Below are 20153 nucleotides of genomic sequence, written 5' to 3'. Positions count from 1 at the left end.
ATACTGAATTCACTGTCTTCCACTTCTTGCCACTAAACAATATATCAGCTTGCTTTTCTACTGAAATTGCATAAAATAGATAGGACAGCTAATTTAAACAGTTGTTTGCACATTCAATATTTATAACCCGAATCTTGCATGACTGACTGGAAGCAGTGAGTTAGAAGGTTTAGCTCAGCTGCTGCCTGGAGTGATGGATGGCCTCGAAGAATTTCTTGTTCACTGACCAGATCAATCACATAACAGAATAAAAAAATAAGATCAGCCTTAAACTAGATTCCCAACATTTCCATCTGTATGCAAAACTGTTGCAGGAAGAAATGTATCATAAAACATAATGTGAAGCTACTTAAAAACAATAAAAATCCACCAGAGATGCTGTAGAATACAAATAAAAAAGATAGGGTGACAGAATGATATTCTGGGTTTTAACTGAATATTAACCGAGACTTTATTATATCTATAACCCAAAAGTGCTGTCAATTTATAGTGATATTTTGATTGAGCTCAGACACATAAGTAAAAGGGTTTTTTACAAATCATTGAAAAGGCTGCAATTTGGGGGGCAGTATTTGCAGCTGAATTTTATTTAATTGAACTAAAAGGTAGTGTTGTGGCAATTATTATATACTGCAGTTTTTAATTATTCCAATGGCCATTCTAAAAAAATGAGTCTGTTAAATAATGAGTGAACAAACATCTGATGTTTCAAATTACCGTAATCCTTTCATGAATAGCTAACTCCAAAACACTTGCATTAATGGGGGAAGGCAGTAGTACTGCATGTAGGCCACGGCTAGTGAGGCCCTGCTTAGTGTGTTTGTGGGTTTGACTGGTTTGTGCAAGTCCGTTGTGAGCGTGCCTTTCCAGCTCCTCATTCGGTGATGTCAGTTTGGTAGCTTGAAAGCAGCCATAGGGCGAATGTTTACATCACAGAAATTAGCAAATGTGAAACATCCGGGATCCTTCCTAACCATGCCCCACCCCCACCTCCTGTAACCTGTGTGGTTACAGAGCTCACTGGTGAACATGCACCACCATGCGACCTTGTGAGCTGTTCCTGGGATCAAGGTTGGGGCTGGGCTAGGAGGCTGAGGGGACCCAGAGCTGAAGAGGATAAGGTTGAGCTCTTGCTGAACAGGTGCAGGTGCAGGGGTGGGCAGGCTCGGACCCTGGATAATCCTGAAGGTGCCCTGGGGGATCTAAGGATGTCTGTAGGATGACAGCAATGGCATCTGCCACTTTCTGTGGCCCTTGGGCATTCAGCTTCTGTGTTTTAACTGAATATTAACCGAGACTTTATTATATCTATAACCCAAAAGTGCTGTCAATTTATAGTGATATTTTGATTGAGCTCAGACACATAAGTAAAAGGGTTTTTTACAAATCATTGAAAAGGCTGCAATTTGGGGGGCAGTATTTGCAGCTGAATTTTATTTAATTGAACTAAAAGGTGGTGTTGTGGCAATTATTATATACTGCAGTTTTTTTCTTGAGCAAGTTTACCCTCCCTATGAGTTCAGGTGAGAGGATGAAGAACAGGTGGGAAATTACAAGAAAAGAGAAGGAAAAGGAAGGAGGGAGGAAAAAAAAAAAACAAGAGATAATGAAAAAGAAAAAAGAAGCAGAGGGCAAAGGGCAAGAATAAAAAAAAAGTGGGCAGGAAAAGGAAGGCAAAGAGAAGAAAAAGAAGACAAAGAGGAGGAAGGATGAAGAAGGAGAGAAGAGAATGAAGAAACAAGACGGAGGCAAAGAGAGAAAAGAAGCAAGAGGAGGAGAAGGGAGGGAGTTGTAGGAAGAGCAGGGAGGGGGAGAAGGAACAGGGCTTTCAGACTTCTCCGCACTGGCAGAATAATGTCCAGAAATGCTAGGTGCACCGTGAGCCCTTGGGTCCAAACTGAAGAGATGGAGGCTCTTGAGCCGAAGAGCGACCCTTCCACCACTCAGGTGTCTTTGCCTCTTGGGAGGCCAGAGCTTAGGGTTCTCTTTTGAGGCAATGGTTGAGGAAAACCTGACCATCTTTCGACAGGGAACAGAGGCCAGGATGAAGACAGAGCCCAGATTCTGGCCTCCTCGTGGGTTTCCAGGAATTCCCCAGGGCAGTGGTTTTCAGAGGTCAAGTGCATCAGCAATACCTAGAGGAGGATGTTCAAACACAGACTGCTGGCTTCTCTCTCAGCACTTCATGAATGGGGCCTGAGAATCTGCAGTTCAAATTCCCAGGTTGCTGCGGCTGCTGGTATAAAACACTGACTTTGTAAAATAAACATATCCTGGAAATGACCAGGGCCCACACCTAAGACCTTATTTGTGAACATCTTAGCAAGAATTCAAATGAGAGAAATACAGGCTAATAATGAGGGGCAGGAGTCCGGAGACGGGAAGAAAGGCATCACAAATTAATTTTTCCTGCTTACAGTTATGTCCTCGGCTGACTGTGGCATTCATAAATGTTCCTCTAGTAGCCAACTCTGGAGTCTGACTCACTCCTTGAAATCTCCATACCCTCAGGGCTAGGTCTTCTGAAATCATTTTTATACCAATGAGCACAAGTGAACTGAACAGGAGCGAATGCCTGACCCAAACTAACACAATCATATTCTCTCTCTAGGTATTTTGAAATTGCCTGGTAGGACTGGAAATGAAGCAGAAACACAGAATAGCAGAGATGGAGAGTACTTAAGGCTTTCTAATGCTGGCTTCCATGCCCAGCTGCACTGCCGTCCTTGGGCTTCATGTGACGCTCCAACATACCTGTGTTTGATGCCCCTACTGTGTTTTAATTCACTCCAACTGGCTTGGTTAACTGAGAGGAGTCAAATGGATCTAGCCCCTCTTCACCACTGTAACAATTTCACTACTGCAGATGAACTCACAGGCCCTGTGACACACAGGACAAATGTTGCTGATTCTGCTATTTTAATCCTTATTAGTAGCCTATTCCAGGGTCTATCACCAAGCTGTGGAGGAAACAAACACACCTTTCTGCCCATTTCCTTTTGTTGGGTGTTGGAAAAGTTTTATGCACGCATCCTTCTTGCCAGTTCTTCTTAATCAAGTAAAACAGCTATAACTATTTATTTGTTACTAAGAATATCAATTAGGACTCTGTCAAAAGTTAACAGACAACTAATTCAAGCTAGCTCACTTAATAAAATTTATTAGCTCATGTAGGGCAGGCTTCAGGGTTGACTGATTAAACTGCTCAAAATGGTCATCAATGACCCAATTTATTTCTGTTTCTCTCCTTCTGCCACTTGGATCAGCTCTAGCCTCATGGTCACAGAACAGATGCCAGGTGCAAATGGTACTGCTAATCCAGCAACTGAAACAAGAGCCCGAAAGTTCACTCTGATTGGGCTAGAGGAGGACAGAGTCCCACTCCTAAAAGAATAAATGTGGCTTCGTGGATAGAATGTGCTAACTGACCTATCAATCAAAACCCACAGGAGCGGCTATGTTGTCATCAGTTTTACTAGAAGCAGACAGGCTGCCATTAGACAGGGGGATATATCCAAACAAAATTCAGAAAATTTTAGGAAGAGAAAAATGTGGCAAAGTATGCCAGGCAGAGAGCCAACAAATGTCTATCTCACTTGTTTCTCATATGTGTAATTAGCAAATTACTTTTAAAATGCACTTTATTGGGGCACCTGTGTGGCTCAGTTGGTCAAATGTCTGCCTTTGGCTCAGGTCATGATTCTGGGGACCTGGGATGGAGCCCCTTGTCGGGCTCCTTGCTCAGCGGGGAGTCTCCTCCTCCCTATGCCTGCTGCTCCCCAACTTGTGCTCTCTCTCTGTCAAATAAGTAAAATCTTTGAAAATAAAATAAAATAAATTTATTTTAAAAATGCACTTTATTTTGCAACCACTATAGAAATAATTGGTTTCAGGCAAGAATCATCATGCTAAACTAGTAAAGGAAAGCTTGATAAGGACCAAGGTATTTACAAACTATCAAGGTATATCCCCCAAATGACTTATTAATTTAAAGAGAAAAATTGTAACTTTGCCATGAGGAAACCTGGCAGACATCACTTTAAGCAAGTGATCAAACTGAACACCACCTATAATGGAACAAACTGACATCATATGCCTCTTGATAAAATTCACTGAGGATACAATATATCTTTCAGAGTATTTCTAAAGCCAAAAATGTATAACCTGAGTCTAATAAGGAAAACATCAGACAAACTCAAATGAAAGGGCATTCTACAAAATAACTAGGCTGTACATTATAGAAATGTCACTGATGTGAAAGACACAAAAAGGCTGAGGAATCATTCCAAATTAATGGAGACTCAAGACAAATGCAAACCAAATGCAATGTGTAATCCTAGACTAAAACCGTAACTGCTATAAAGGACAGTAGGTCTATGCCATGGATACTAACACTGCATTAACACTGAAAAATCTGATTTTGAAAACTGTATCACAGTTATGTCAGTGAATGTCTCTGTTCTTAAGGAGGTACATATTAAAGTCTTCAGTGAAGGAGTGTGAGCTCTTTGATTCACTCCAAAATAGTTTGGGGAAAAATGTGTATGTACACACATGCACACGCATACACATACATGCAGAAGATGAAAGCAAATGTGGCAAAATATTAATAACTGGTGAATCTGGGTAAAAGATATATGGTAGTTCTTGGTACTGTTTTTGCAACTTAAGCTTTAAGTTCAAAACTGCTTCAAAATAAAAAGTTTAAAATATTTAAAAATTATTTTAAACTGCATGTCCCTCGATTTGTCTCAAAGCATGAGGTATTAACTACCACTTAAGTCTCATAAGGGCAAAAGAGCTGTCAATAAATCATAATTTTCTTTTAACTTATTTATTAGAAACTCAGCTGGTAAATGATGGTATGTCTAGGCCAAAGCCTGTTGTTTCTTTTTCTTCTTTGCACCCAGCCAGACTCTATTTCCCAGACTTGGATGCTGTTACGGGGGTGGTATCTGAGTTCCTGCAGAGGAATGTGACCTCAAATATCCTCCCACGTGACTCTCTATTCTGTCCAGATACGAAAGATCCAGTAGAGAACTATAAGGTCCTCGATGGAAGATGGAAGGAGTATGGGTCTCTAAATGACTGTGGGTGGTCAGAGCCCCTACCACTGGCCTGAACTGTGGCAAGAACAGAAAACAACCGGTAGCAGTGTTAAGCTACTGAGATTAGATTATCTGTTATAACAGCCTACCTGATTTATAAAACAGATTAATACAAAGGGGACACTTAAGGAAAATGCAGAGGATTCATGTGTTTGCTTTTAGAACATGCTTTAGAATAGCAGTACTCCAAGTGTGGTTAAGGGACTCTTAGTTCTCAAAGGGCAGTTTGGGGACCCTCGGGAGTCTCCAAGACATTTTCAGGGGCTCTGTGATGTCAAAACTATTTTCAGAACAATACTACGATGTTCTTTGTCCTTTTCACTCATTTTCTTATAAGTACTTGGTGGAGTTTGCCAGAGCTGACATGATGTATAATACCAAAAGAGGGTGAATACAGAAGGTAATACGAAAATACACCTGTCTTCTAGTTAGGCAAACATTAAAGAGATTTACCGAAACATAAAACAGTGTCACTCTTTGCTAATTTTATTTTTGCTTAGAAAATACAGATATTTTATGTTACTTATTCAGAGTTACTTAAACTAGCAGGTAATGGGGTTACTATTTCTAAATAATAATTATCTTTAAAATTTATTTTTAATTTCTAATATGATAAATACTGACAAATATAACTCACATAAACAAAAACTCTTTGGGGTCTTCAATAATTTTTAAGTGTGTAAAGAGGTCCTGAGACCAAAAAGTTTAAGAACCACTGTTTCACAACAAGTATCAGTAGACCTAAAAGTCACATCATTCTAAATAAAGTAAAGCCATATTGTTAAAATATAAGAGATGGGATAGTGAGGACCCTCAGCTGACCCCTAGTAACTGAAAAGCAGTGCCTAGAATATGGTAGGAGCTAAATATATAATTGTGAAATTAATACATTGTACAATGGAAGCATATCCACATTTAAGATTGTTGTGATAACTGAATGAGACAACACATGTATGTGTTTGTGCATATTATTCACTAATTGTTCACAATTATTCACTATTACTCTTTAGGTAAGATTTTCTATGTCTCCACTCCACTTAGAGTCTCTGAAGCTGAAACCAAAGATGAAGTGGCTGGCTGAAAGCCAATCACTGGCCTGTAATCCCGATTATTTTTTCATATCTTTGTGCTGGAAGGTACACTGAGTGAACGTGGTCAGACAGTGACGGGTATGGGAGTTGTAGGGACATTGAGGGAGGTATTGGGAGCCATATTTGCCTATGCATGTAATGGCAAGTAATCAGAGAAAGCTGGTCTGCAGCATGAAACAGAACTGAGCAGACTTACAGGATAAGAGATGAGAGAGTAGCGGCCAGAGGGAGAGAAATTACTGACAACTTTCACCTCTGAAGAGACCTATATCCATTTGTGCAGTTGGGTTCCATAAGATCCCTCCATGTTGTTCTACTTCTCCTTTTACGTGACATAATTTAATAATGTCCCTAACATCCCAATGATCCTTTAAAGTAGGTTTTTTTTTTTAACCTTGCTAATCCTGACCCAAACACAGAATTAAACTGGGGTTCTTGGTGGTTTTTACAGGATGGGGGTTAGGGAGAAATAGAAACCTGGATTATAGTAACAGAATTCATTTTCTACAATATAGAGTCCAAAGTACTTGCAGAAATAACCTCTCTTTCAGAGTGTCAGAAACCATGATTAGAAAATCATACTACATCTTTACCTTTTTCCACGCAAGCACTAAAAGGCAGCAAAGATGTCAAGCAAAGATGCTAGGGAGTCAGGAGTTCTGGATTTAGTGTTGGTTTTGCCTCTAAGAAACTGTGTCTTGAACAATGTCACATCCCCTTTCTGAGTCTCAAGGTTTTTTTCTATAAAACATAAGGGTTGGATAAGATTTGTAGACTCCCTATAATAATAGAGAACTGAACTTCTAAAATGTTTTAAAAGTTTATTCTAACACATCAATTTCTAAAATATAGTGAATTTGTACATTTTATTAAAAATCACTGTTTATGGTATAGCAATAATCACATATGGTTTTAAATAATTTATTTCCCAAGTTATAAATCAGTGGCAGTTAGCCTTAGGAAAAAGGGGATGGTACTCTCTATGTATAGGAAACAGAACAGTTGGTCCTATTTACTGCTAACACATGTAACCAACCTCCAACTATACTGAGGATTTTCTGTCACTGTCATTGTTTCAGTTTATTATAATAGCTTTTTAAGTATGAAAGAGATATAAAACGTAAGATCACTAATGCGTTCCTACTTGGTTTTAATTAAAGTTCTCTGGGAGTTCTGTTAGGGGCTTATAATCAGAGCTTTCATTGAAGAGCCAAGTGTGATGCTCCTTAGTTTTAATCCAGCCTTGAGATCATTTATTTGCATATACTCCTACCCACAGAACCATTTTGAGAAAACTCAAGAGAATTTATTTCTCCTTACTAAGTTCTTCTGCCTTTCCTCATTCTTTGAAATGGTTACTATCCTGACAGTAGAGGTATAGCTAAGAGAAATGCAGTTAATACTTGGCAGAGCAAATAAAAGGTTAAATTATGGCTTGGTCAATACTTGCTCAGGAACTAATTGTTGACAAGAGGAAAGCTGGATACTGCTCACTTGCTCAAATTCTCATTTCTCCTGTACCTTTTCCTAATCCAAGAACCACCCTGATAGTTTATCAACAAATTTCAGTATAATATGATACAACAAGCATTACTGAGGACCTACCATGCACACAGAATTCTTTTAAGTGCTGTGCTGACCACAGTGATGAGTAAGTTGTCCTGACCCCCAAAGGAATCATATATACAAGGAGGGGAATACTCCAAATGGAGAGACCACTGCAACCGGAAAATAGGGGGAGGATATGGATACATATTTGGGTTTGACCTTAAAGAGTGATCAGGGTTTCAAAAGGTGAAGAGACAGGATCAGGTTGGATGACACCTTAAGCCAGAGGCATAAGAGCATGTGGGCTGTCCAGCAACCAGAGTGTCTGAGGCAAGGGGAAGGAGTGGAATGAGTCATGGAGAAGAGGTGTCTAAGGTCAAATCCAAAAAGGCCAGGGGTGCCCAGTAACCACCAACTCTGTAGGGCTTGGGCTGTGGCAAATCTGATGGGCTTCATGGATCTAGGATGTCTAAGATCAAAAGTGAAAACTTAAAAGTTCAAATACTGATCATTTAAAAAGTAACAGCAAATGTTGAGTTCCCGGAAAGAGAAGACTTAAATGTAGTTGAAATCTGCAACATCAGCTTTATTTGGCTCTGTATTACTGCTCAGTTTTAAAGAGAAGGTCGAACCATCTCAGTGCATTTCAACCTTCTGAGGGAAAAACAGCATCCTCTCTTCGTATAAAATACATAAACATCATCATCCCAAAATATATATAAAACTGAAAAAAAAAGGGAGAACATACCGTTCTGTTTGAAGTAACAGAAGTGACTGACAGTATAAAAATCAGTGCATTAGAAAATTTTAAACATTCTTTCCAGCTACCTCCAAAACTTCAATGCTATGAATGGAAATTCTAAATGGAAGTATCACCATCTTACCAATTTTATTTATTTGACAGAGAGATCACAAGGAGACAGAGAGGCAGGCAGAGAGAGAGAGAGGAGGAAGCAGGCTCCTGGCTGAGCAGAGAGCCCGATGTAGGGCTCGATCCCAGGACCCTGAGACCATGACCCGAGCTGAAGGCAGAGGCTTTAACCCACTGAGCCACCCAGGTGCCCCACCATCTTACCAATTTTAAAGCACCCATCTCTTCCTTCTTTTCTTCCCCCCAAAAAAGTACACCACACCACAAACTGAGATCAACTTAAAGGAGGTCAACAATGCAAGGAATCAGAAATTGCCCAGGGAAGGAAATGAACATTTACTGTGTGTACACTATGTGCCAGATACTATGTTAGATCTCTGTGAACAACTCAAAGTCCAATAAAGTCTGTGGCTGCCTACTGGCAATAGCTGGGCAATGTCTTTTCACATGGGACTTAGAAATTCAAAGTTAGATGATAGTTCCATTGGGATCCAAATGCATTAGCCCCTGAAGATCTCATGGTCTAGTTAGGGTACAGAGTTGGTTAGAGTGATACGTAAGTAATAGGACCATTATGTGACAAATGCCCTAACAGACTTATGTGCAAGCACTGTTGTAAGGTATGTTTGTGATTTAAAAATACATTTCAATCCAAATATTTCTGTGAGTCCAAATAAAGACTCTAAAATATCTGCACAGCCAAGTAGGAAACTCTACAATTTAAGAGGAAAAAAATTGCAAAAAGCAGGAATCCTAGAGATACCAGCCCTCCCCACTGGGAGGCCTGCAATTATTACCGGATGACTTAATGAAAGCCAAATGAGTTCATAGTTTCATGACATATTTTAATTGCTAACAAGGACGTTTTCTTCCATTCTAGAAGGCTCCATTAATGAAAATTCCTAAATTATTATACATTTTATAATGGGGACTCTAGAAATCCCATAACATACACATTGGATAGTATTTTGTGGATATTTAAAATTATTTTATTTTGAATAACTGAAATATTTAAGTGCCAAAATAAAAACAAAATATAGTAAGGGGGGTACTGCCTGGGTGGCTCAATTGGTTAAGCATCCAACTCTTGATTTTGGTGCAGGGTCATGACCTCTGGGCTGTGAGACAAGAGCCACGTCGTTGGGCTCTGTGCTCAGCGCAAAGTCTGCTTGAGATTCTCTTCCTTTTCCCCTCCCTCTGCTCTTCCCCCTGCTTGTGCTCTCTCTCTCAAATAAATACATCTTTAAAAAAAAAAATACAGTGAGAAGAAAAGAGAAACAAACCAGATGAAACATTTCTTCTGACAATAAAAAGTGAGCTATATATCAATGGCACTGAAGAAACCTATCTTTCCAACTCTGCCATATTAAAGAAGTAAGAGCATTTGGAAGATATGGGATTTGCTATGAGTTATCTTTAATCATCCCTGTTAGTGAAGGAGAACACAGGCTGTAGTAAACAGCAAAGGCCTACATCTTATACCTTAAACACTGGAAATCTATGTGCTTTATCTATGTCTCCCAGGGCCTGTTTATTCACTGATGAACCTTCCTGTCTATCTGTGGTTGGTTCTGCACTTGGCCTGGTCACCTGTAAGTCCCTTCAAACCAATGCCCTAAGCTGGGAGTTCCTGCAGTTGTCTTTCAAATAAACCACCAGCATCCATAACCAACAGATGGGAGACTCTTCTTTTCATCTTCATGTTGATCACTTTCTTCCAGATGGAATACCTGCATGAGTCAGTAGTCAAAAAAAGCTTTCCCATCTCTCTTCAGGGACTAGTACCATGAAAACTTCACAGGGAGAAGAGGCACGCCCAACTTGTTTCAAAATGTTTTAGAAGAACTGGGGCACCTGGGTGGCTCTGTCAGTAAAACGTCTGCCTTCGGGTCAGATTACGATCCCAGGGTTTTGGGACCAAGCCACATGTGGAGCCCACTTCTCCCTCTGCCCCTTCACCAGCTCATTTTTCTCCCTCTATCTCTCTCAAATAGATTTTAAAAAATCTTTTAAAAAATGTTTTAGAAGAACAATCTAAAAATTAAATATTTTAGCACTTAGAGATATAAAAATTATGAATTAACTATTCAGTTACCATTTGGCATTATGAATTTAATCCTTGTAATTACTCAATAAATAGGTATGAATATCTCCCCCATTGTACAAATAAGGCTGTGACACAGCTCAGCTTCTTGCCCAGGGCAAAACCAGTGACTCCCAGGACTCTGCAAGCTGACCCATCACAGGACTTTGACTTATGCCCTGACGGTGTTTAGGGCAATAATTTAACTGCAGAGCACTGTAACAAGTGTATGACCTTTAATTAGGATTTTGCATAATAAATTAATTCGTGTAAGAATACTTCCTAATATTTACATATGTGCAATTTTTCTTTTGCTAGTATTGTGTTTTAGCTTTCAGAATGTATCTAGGTTATCTAAAGAGTACTGTCAAGATAATTTAGAAAAGTAAAATGAACCAAACTAATAACCAGAAAAAAAAGATTTCTCAAAAAACACTTATTTAATAGATAAGGAATATGGCATCTGATTTATATACCTACCACATGTGTTATCTAAATCTCCTACATAGAACCTATTTTAAGGCATGCAAATTTAATATATTATGAAAGACACTATGCAAAGCATCTTAAAGTGCTCTCCTTACTAATGCATGTAACAAAATATACTGATTATGCAAGTACATTTAATTGGATATAATTAAAATAATGAGATTTAAATACTGATGATTTTAAAAAGAAAAAATAGAAGTTGGAATTAGCCATGAGCTACATTCAAAATGTTAATGAAACTTGCAATGTCATGACCACTTTAGTACTCAATACTCCTACTAGTTTGAGAAAGAGCAACACCTGGCCATTTTTGCCAGGTTCTAAAGACACAGTTTAGAGATGTGACATAAAATATTTTATTGGATAATAGAATACTTGGCTCTTGGATAACATTGTTTCTACACATTACTAAAGAGATATATAGAAACCGTTCTTTTCCCAAAGAAAGGGATCAAAATGACCAAAAAAACAAAAACATCTATTTTCCACAGGAAGAGTTATTTGTGCTTGGTTAAATGGATATAATCTCAAAAGCTTTTGCCAATGTCATTCTAATGTAAAGGTATCAAATTTAGGTATTCTTTCAACCCTGGTGGCTTTAAAGTGGCTGAAGAAGACGGATGTCATGTGAAAAGAACAGGTCTGTGGCTGGAGACCATATTTCCTTTACTTGGTATAAAATTTCAGAGAAGTCTACCGTCCCCAGTGTTACTCAAGAACAGACAGGAGCAAAACTCAATAGGATAGAAGGGCCTAAAACTTCTATTAAACTTCTCTTTTGACTTCTTTGTCTAGCTCACTAGCAGCAATACAGAAAAGGTTGATACAGGGAAAACTTTTATTAAATTACCTTGAGGCTAAAGCTTTGTTTTGTGGGATGGGTATGTTTCAATTTTCCCTTTTACAGAAATGAAAGAGGAAACTTTAAGATCCACATGGACCTAACCTTCCTAGTATTTCTTAGGAAAAAAACCAACATCACAGATTAACTCTGACAATTAAAACAAAAGAAAAAAGCTCACATTACCATTTACTGAAGAGGAAATTGAGACAGAAGTTAAGTGCCTGGCCCAAAGGCATATAACTAGGGGATACAGCAAAAGGATGAGAGAAAAATTCTGGAATGAGCATTCTCAGATGGAATTCTAGGTTAAAAATCATTAAATTCTACTCAGATATAAATTCAAATTCAGAATACTGCAATGAAGACATCATAAAGGATCAGCAGGTATTTTGTTGTTGTTGTTTTTAAGAATTTACCTCATGAGATTCCAAATGAAAGCAGTACTCCAAATACCTAAAGGCTCAAAATGCGAAACCTTCTGGCAATAATATTTCCCAAGACCTGCAGGCTAAGTATCCCCCACCTCTCCAAATAGCACATGATGCCCACCACCAACTTCATAGTGCTTTCATCCCATCTCCTGAAAAGGCACTGGTTGAGATGAGTGAAAATGAGAAAAATAATGTCAATTCACTAGAGGCATTAACAGTATAAAATGCCTCTCAGAATTCATTGAAATAATGACAAAATCAGGATAGAGAAAGGAATTAATGCAGCTCAACAATATTCAGTAAAATGAATGCAATTCCTGTCAAAAAATATAATATTCCAAAATCATTTAATGTGACTGGCAGCATCAAATATAGCAAAATGGATTTCTATTTCAAGATGCAGTTGGTTCTTTTCCAAGAGCTCAGGTTCGTGGTGTTCCTCCCGTGCACCAGATGTCTGCCCCCAGGCTCTGAAACACCTAACAACCCACACAAGGGAGCCGCTGGCTTCCCACTGCCATGCACGGAAGAGATCACAAAAGGAAAGAATTCTCAAAAATCTGTTGTTTACTAAATCATTTAACTTCAGGTTAAATAGTGAGATATAGGTACACTAACATACTTTGGAAATGAAAAGTGCTAATGCTAAGAAGTAAGTCAAAAAGAGTTTATTTTTTAAAAAGTAAGGGAGGGGATTTTATTTTGTGGGCTGACACCATAAGAGAAGTAAGAGAGAACTGTGTTACTTTATTGCTAATACATTATGCATTAGCACGGTAAACACTGCCTTTTCTCTACACCCAAAATGTAATGTGTTTGGATAATTGCTGGTCAGGTTATGAAGCTCTGAATAAAGAGCAACATCTAGAATGAAAGACCTTTCCCCTCCCAGAACTCTAATGATAGCACTGTTTATTACAGGAAGACACAGAAGGCTTAGCACTTTTGTCTTATACAGGATTCAAATAAAATATCCCTACTACATATGTATGTATGTACAGTTTGTATAGAAAAACAATGTGTACTATAGAAAAATAATGGTATTTTCAAGTACGACAGCACGGCATGGTGCTGCAGAGTGCAGAGCACAGGTCCCGCATTTAAACTCTTTAAGTCTGAATTCTAGCTCTATTTTTTTTTAAGATTTTATTTTTTATGATTTATTTGTCAGAGAGAGGGAGAGAGAAAGCACAAGCAGGGGAAGTGACAGGCAAATGGAGAAGAAGGCTCCCTGGAGCCTGATGTGGGACTAGACTCTGGGACCCAGGGATCAGGACCTTAGCGGAAGGCAGAGGCTTAACTGACTAAGCCACCCAGGCGTCCCTGAATTCTAGCTCTAAGAGTTAGTAGGTCTATAACCTGTGGCAAATTCCTTAATCTTTCCAGACTTGAGTTTCCTTAATGGTAAAACAGAGGCAGTGATTATGACTACTATATACGTTCATTCTGAGGATTAATTCAACTAAAACAAAGCGTTTGGGACAATGTCCAGTTTATAGCATATAGTATATAGTAACCATTGTTACTTTATGTTAATTTTCTCATTTACTTCTTATGACGCATCTGTGAAGTAGATATTATAACTCTCATCCCATGGGTGAGGAGAGTTAAGTAACTGGCCCAAAGTCAGAGAGATAAACCAGGACTTGACAGTGGATCTGTCCAGGCCCAAGATTATGCTCTTACTTCCACCTAATACTTCCCATGTCACTTACAGGTCCTGCTTTTATGTCATCACAACATTTATCGAGATATATTTAGGGGCGCCTGGGTGGCTCAGTGGGTTAAAACCTCTGCCTTTGGCTCAGGTCATGATCCCAGGGTCCTGGGATCCAGCCCCGCATCGGGCTCTCTGCTCAGTGGGGAGCCTGCTTCTTCCTCTCTCTCTCTCTCTCTGTGCCTACTTGTGATCTCTGTCAAATAAATAAATAAAATCTTTAAAAAAAAAAAAAGATGCATTTTAATTGCCTTTTAACTGATCTTTCACTTTCTGAATAAACTCTTGTAAGGACACAGATTGGGTCCTGTTCATTCATTTCAGTCCATTTGTCCCCACTGCCTCTTCACTCACATCAGAGCTTTTGTGCCAGGCATCTGTTAGGTTCCTGGTCCTGGCATATCATGTGACCAGAACCCATGGGTCCCCATCTTCGTGGAACTCAAAATCTACCCCCAAAGACAGATAACCAAGTACACAGAATTATAAACTGGTATAGCCATAAAGAAGGGAAAAGAACAGGGTGCTAGAAAAGAGCATAAAAGATGAAACTCATTTAGTAAGGCAAAATCCAAAAAGGCCTTTTTGAAGAAAGGACACATAAACTGAGATGAGAAGACTGAGTAGGAATTCGCAAGGCAAAGAAATGGGGATATAAACCACTTGTGCATAGGACCCTAAGAAAAGACTTCATCTGGTATGTGAGAAAGGGAAAGCCAGTAAGGCCAGTAAGGCCAAAAAGGCACCAGTCTGGCTGACAAATGGTGAGCTCAGGGCAGAAAGGTATGAGATGAGAAGGAAGAGGGGACAGACACAGGACCATCAAGAACTGGAGAGAGTTTATCCTCGATACAATGGGAATTCCAGTTGGTTTTTAGAAAGATCACGCCAGCTACAGTGTGGGAACGGCACTGAAAAAAGACAGGAGAATCTGGGAAATCCACGGGGATGCTCAACAGCAGCTGAGGGGCGATGCAATAGCAGTCTGGGACCAGGAGGGAAGAAGTGGGAGTAGGAAAAAGTGTACACGTTTAATGTGTATTGACCTCCCACCCCTAAACCGCTGCCTGACAGGAACAGGGATTCAGTAATTTGTGGACTGACTGGAGGATTCCTCAGGCAGGGCTGCTGCTGGTACCAAGGCATCCATGAACCCACAGATGATGACCTCCCCTGAGCAGTATCACCATCTAGTGGATGTGAGAGACACGGGAAGATACTGAAGAAACGATGATTACATTCATAATGTAGCTGGCAAGACTCCGCTTATGAAAACCTCTTGATGCATTATCATATCTTTGTGAAACAAAATGCCTCTCCCATTCTGACAATGCAATATTTTAGAAGCCAGATATCTTTCTGCTATAAGACTTTCCAAGCTTATTAGGGTAATGTATTATTTCAAATAGCCTGGAGCTATGCTGCTAGAAATACAGTAAAACACTAACGGTGTTGAAAGAAAGTCCTTTCATTTAAGAAAAAAAAAAAAAAGCTATAGTTAGAAAGACAGTCTATGCTCATTTTTCTATGTTCTTTCTTGTAAAAATATGGTTTCTGCCATTACTTCTTAAAATGGCAAAATATCTTGATTATCTATTAGCAGCAAATTCAAATGCAGAGTCAACGTATTTCCTTATAATCTGCTAAATTCACAAGGTCAGGACAGAGAATGCCAGTTATTTAATAATTTTGATCTTCTGTCCATAAGACATTTATTTTCCTAAAACTATAAATCTAAAGCCACCGGAAAAATCCAAATGCTTGTCCATAGAGCAGAAGAGAATCTATGATTACAGTCCAGTGAATTCAAAATCTAGTAAGTAATCCCATCACCCCTGAAAATGTTTTTCCATCCTTAAGTTGGCCAAGATGTTCCTTAATAATAGGGTAATGAAGGTGTAGTCAGGCTTACTTAGAGCAGCTACTCTCTCGCTGAGACAAAATTAAACCTAACATACTAACATACCTGTCAATTTCTCAATAATTAAAGATTTAGTTATTACTAACTTAGTTAAAACAGTATCTTGCCTAGGCTAGGGTGATAAGCTCAAGTATTTGGAGGCACAAATAAAGCTTGATTTTGCATAGGCGAAGAATGCTCCTCAGTGAGAGTCTGCTCCAAGGTTAAGCCAAGCGTCCTGCACAGCTTTGATCAGAAAACCAACTGCAAGTGCCCCTGCCGCAGCTTCCGAAGAATCTCAAAGCACAGGTGGTAGAGATCAGAAGGAAAGGCACTGCACTGGATTTCTATATAGGGAACTTAATAAGCTTAAAAATAAAATACAATTTGCCTCCTTTCATTTGGTAGGAACCACTTTCCCCTACATTGGAAATAGAGCTTTATGTGGTATTCTCCACACCTTTGGAATGCCTTTACAGTCTTGACAATGCTTTTTCTACAGAACCAGGGAAAGATACATAAGAGCTTCAAATAGCATGTTGGTGCTGTTACTGTAAGAACTGTTTTAAAGAATCATGATAACCATGGCAGATGATAAACTTCCAGAAAACCCTGGAAGTTTACTGTGGTTTAAAGTTGAATAAAACGAAGGTATATATTGTTCCATCTATCCTTTGTCAACTAAGAAAACAAGATCATGTTATTATCTAAATTTATATTTTTCCCAACATACATACTAATCACTAATAATTTAATGTATATAAACAAAGACAAAAGAATAACCTCAAATTTATGTTTTTCTCATTTTACTAAGAAAGTTCTTCCTTCCTCTCAGTTTGCACCAATGCGACTAGTACAAAATTAACTTCATTAATAGGAAAAGCCATTTATTCCATCAGGCAAAATAAAAGACTAAGCTTAGGCCCCGAACAGCTATTAATTACAAAGAAAAATGAGAAAAGAGCATACCTTAAATCTAATGTTATTAAAAGTGCAAATGTATTAATGAAATCTTAAGCAAGATTCCATTTTATATGAGTGTATAAATCAAATCTTATTTTCATTCTCACAATCATCTCAGACAACAGACAGCCCAATTGAGTTAAAGTTGTATATTCTCATTTTTTGCTAAACAATCTGTTCATAGCAAGGCTATTTAAAACAAATACATTCTAAGCCATCCATGTGTCAGCTGATATTTCTAAGCTAAAGTAAATAACTTTAAGATAAGGTATTTTGATCAATTTTAATCCAAATGTGGTTTTCAATAGCAGAGAGTACAAAACTGCCCCTCATTTGAACGAAAATCTTAAATTTTTGGATTATTTGTTTCTGCATGTTATAGGCTGTTTATTGTCAAATCCATAACCCTTTGGTCTTTTCTTAAGCAGATGAAATTTGCCTTCTTCCCCTGGGGAAATGCCAGACTATAATGATATCTGAGAAATACGATTAAATTAGTTTAATTACTTCATGTCAACTTGATAAGTCACTGCTCTTTAATGCAAAAACTGCCACTTGTAATTAATGACTGTCTATACTGTTTCAATTGATCAAATGTCTAATACACATAAAACATTGAAAAAAGTTCTGTATATCTTACAGCAACTCAGTGGAGAAGTCTTGTCCCAGGGGTATGTAAATCTGAAGTACGAGAAACCTCTGGATCAGTCCAACTGGAATGAGAGGGGGAAAATATACATTCATATGTCCAAACCACTTATATGTGCATATAAACCAACACAATCACGCACCATCAACAACCTGAAGCTTCTAGCACTTCAATAATATAGTAGATTTGTAATAGCACTGCCCATGAGTTACAACTTCATTATAAAAGCAAAAAAGCTGATGAAAACCAAATCAAACTATAACAACAAATGTTGCCTCTTAAGGTCCCATCTGTGGGCTTGGCGAAACTTTTAGGAAAATTTTAAAAAATAGTAATTTTTTACTTACCATTTTTATTAGGTTGCAAGAGAATGTACACATTCAATAGAAACCTATAAAACTGAACTACAGATTCACATCAAGGCAACCATAAAAACATGTGGCATTTATTTTTATCTGCTGACAGTTTTAATTGTACTAAAGAACTTAATAAAAAACAATAGATCAAGAGAAACAATTCTATTTATGACAACTACAACTGAAGGTTTGATGAGCCATATCTGGTTCATATGGTTTTAAATGTGTCCACAGTTGAGATGGATGGAGGAACATATTTTCATTTATAATGCCTTTTGTTAATTTAACATACTTTTAATTAGTTCAGTGCTCACAAACCCAAACTGATCACTTTCATTCCCCATCACCATTTTCATCTGAATTAAAAATATTTGAAGAAAAACCAACCCCTATGGCACTTTCGATGGCTGAAGTCTACAACTGCTTTGAAAATCAATTGATTTTATATTACCTTTTCAAACCCATTCACTTAATTCCTTTTCTCTTAGGTTTTGAACTTTTGCTTGCTCTCTCAATTATGATGTTCCTATTGGATGTTTTAGAATCACTTCCTCCTAAAACATGGCTTTTAGGAACTTAATTCCTCATGTGGGACTTCTGTAGGAAATAGAAATGTTCTAACTTATCTGTGAATCTATCCTAGAAATCTAACAGTATGGGGCAACACTTGGATAAAAGAAGGCAATTCATCTAAAAGGCATATTATTTTGTTTATTCCAATTCAGTAGACTTAACAAATTGATCTATTTCAAAGCGATAATACATGTGTGTGTGTTTGTTTGTTGTGTTTTTTAACAACACATGTTTGGATAACCTGGATGTATGTTCTGGTTTATAACTCCTTTGCTAAACTGTTTTGCAATATTCCTGAACAACTTAATTAGTTCCCACATTTTACCCAAAATTTAGCTCCTACAAAATAAACATATTTGGTCGAGTCTGTTCAGTATCTTTTATTTATTTTTATTTATTTATTTTTAAAGATTTTATTTATTTATTTGACAGACAGAGATTACAAGCAGACAGAGAGGAGGTCAGAGAGAAAGAGAAAGGGAAGCAGGCTCCCTGCTGAGCAGAGAGCCAGATGTGGGACTTGATCCCAGAACCCTGAGATTATGACCTGAGCCGAAGGCAGAGGCTTTAACCCATGGAGCCACCCAGGTGCCCCTGCCCAGTATCTTTTAAATCCAACATACAAAGATAAGTTTTTAATTATAATGCTAAGCTTACAAACTGCTCCAGAGAGCCATACATAGAGTAGTAATATAATGGAAATAAGAAATAACAGGCTCTGACCTTTGTAAACATCCTAGGAACTGGATTTTACCATATTTATGGGAAAAGCCAGCGAGGCATCTGAGTTCTGGACTACAAAATCGAAGTGAGATATCAAAATGAGGCTAACTTGAATACATTATCATTAATTAATCTCTCTCCTGCATCTTCCACTGATTGGCCCTATGGCGTTTTTCCATTGCACAATGGCCTCTGTAATACAGAGCTGAGACAGCACCTGGATAAATAAATTTACAAAGTTCCTTAAATTGTATCACAAATCTCATTGAATCGGCCCAATTTTTTTCAAGAACAATGAACTATGCTACACATACAGGGCATTTTCCTATGAACATTTTTAGATATGAAAGACACTTGCCCTCAAAAAAAGAAAGCTTTGTAATTCAACTTTCTCACATACAGAAGCCTTGGTGTCCAAAAGGCTTCACTTCTAAGAGTAAAAGAAGTATGACAATACCATATGGTGATGATCCAACAAAGAAAAAAGTACTTTAATAACATTTGACATACACTGATCCTATGTGTCAGAAATGCTAAATAAACTCTACAGTAATACTTTTTTCCAATGGCCTAGTAAATTTAAACTGACTCTTCTTGGCTACATTATATTGAAAATCCCTAAGAAATGCTGAATGTGACTACTATTAGTCAAAAATGCCCATCAAGTATATAAATTCATAAAAATTTCATTTTTTTACTGAAATATGCAGGTTCCTGAAGTTTCATAATCTATTCTCTGCTGAGATAAACTACCTCTATTTTTAAAAGGTCAGGTCCTTCTTTTCTTTGAATATTTTAGAACACATT

At 38.0% G+C, this 20153-nt stretch overlaps 1 protein-coding gene across 6 annotated transcripts in view; it reads right to left on the bottom strand.

The window, feature by feature from the left end:
- CFAP20DC (CFAP20 domain containing) overlaps positions 1-20153 on the bottom strand; it is a 253242-nt gene that overhangs the window by 221093 nt on the left and 11996 nt on the right. For 5 of the 6 annotated variants that reach the window (XM_082739073.1, XM_082739068.1, XM_082739070.1 and 2 more), the window contains exon 4: positions 17686-17758. In XM_082739073.1, the coding sequence (XP_082595199.1) occupies positions 17686-17758 (73 nt within the window). Of the gene's footprint in view, positions 1-6792; positions 6941-17685; positions 17759-20153 lie in introns of those variants that run through there. The other variant, XM_082739071.1, reaches the window with a different exon arrangement.

This window comes from Mustela nivalis, assembly GCF_964662115.1.
Source record: "Mustela nivalis genome assembly, chromosome: 1".
NCBI classification, from domain to species: domain Eukaryota; kingdom Metazoa; phylum Chordata; class Mammalia; order Carnivora; family Mustelidae; genus Mustela; species Mustela nivalis.
The sequence above is the reverse complement of the archived record's forward strand: the minus strand, read 5'-3'. Positions and strand labels throughout refer to the sequence as shown.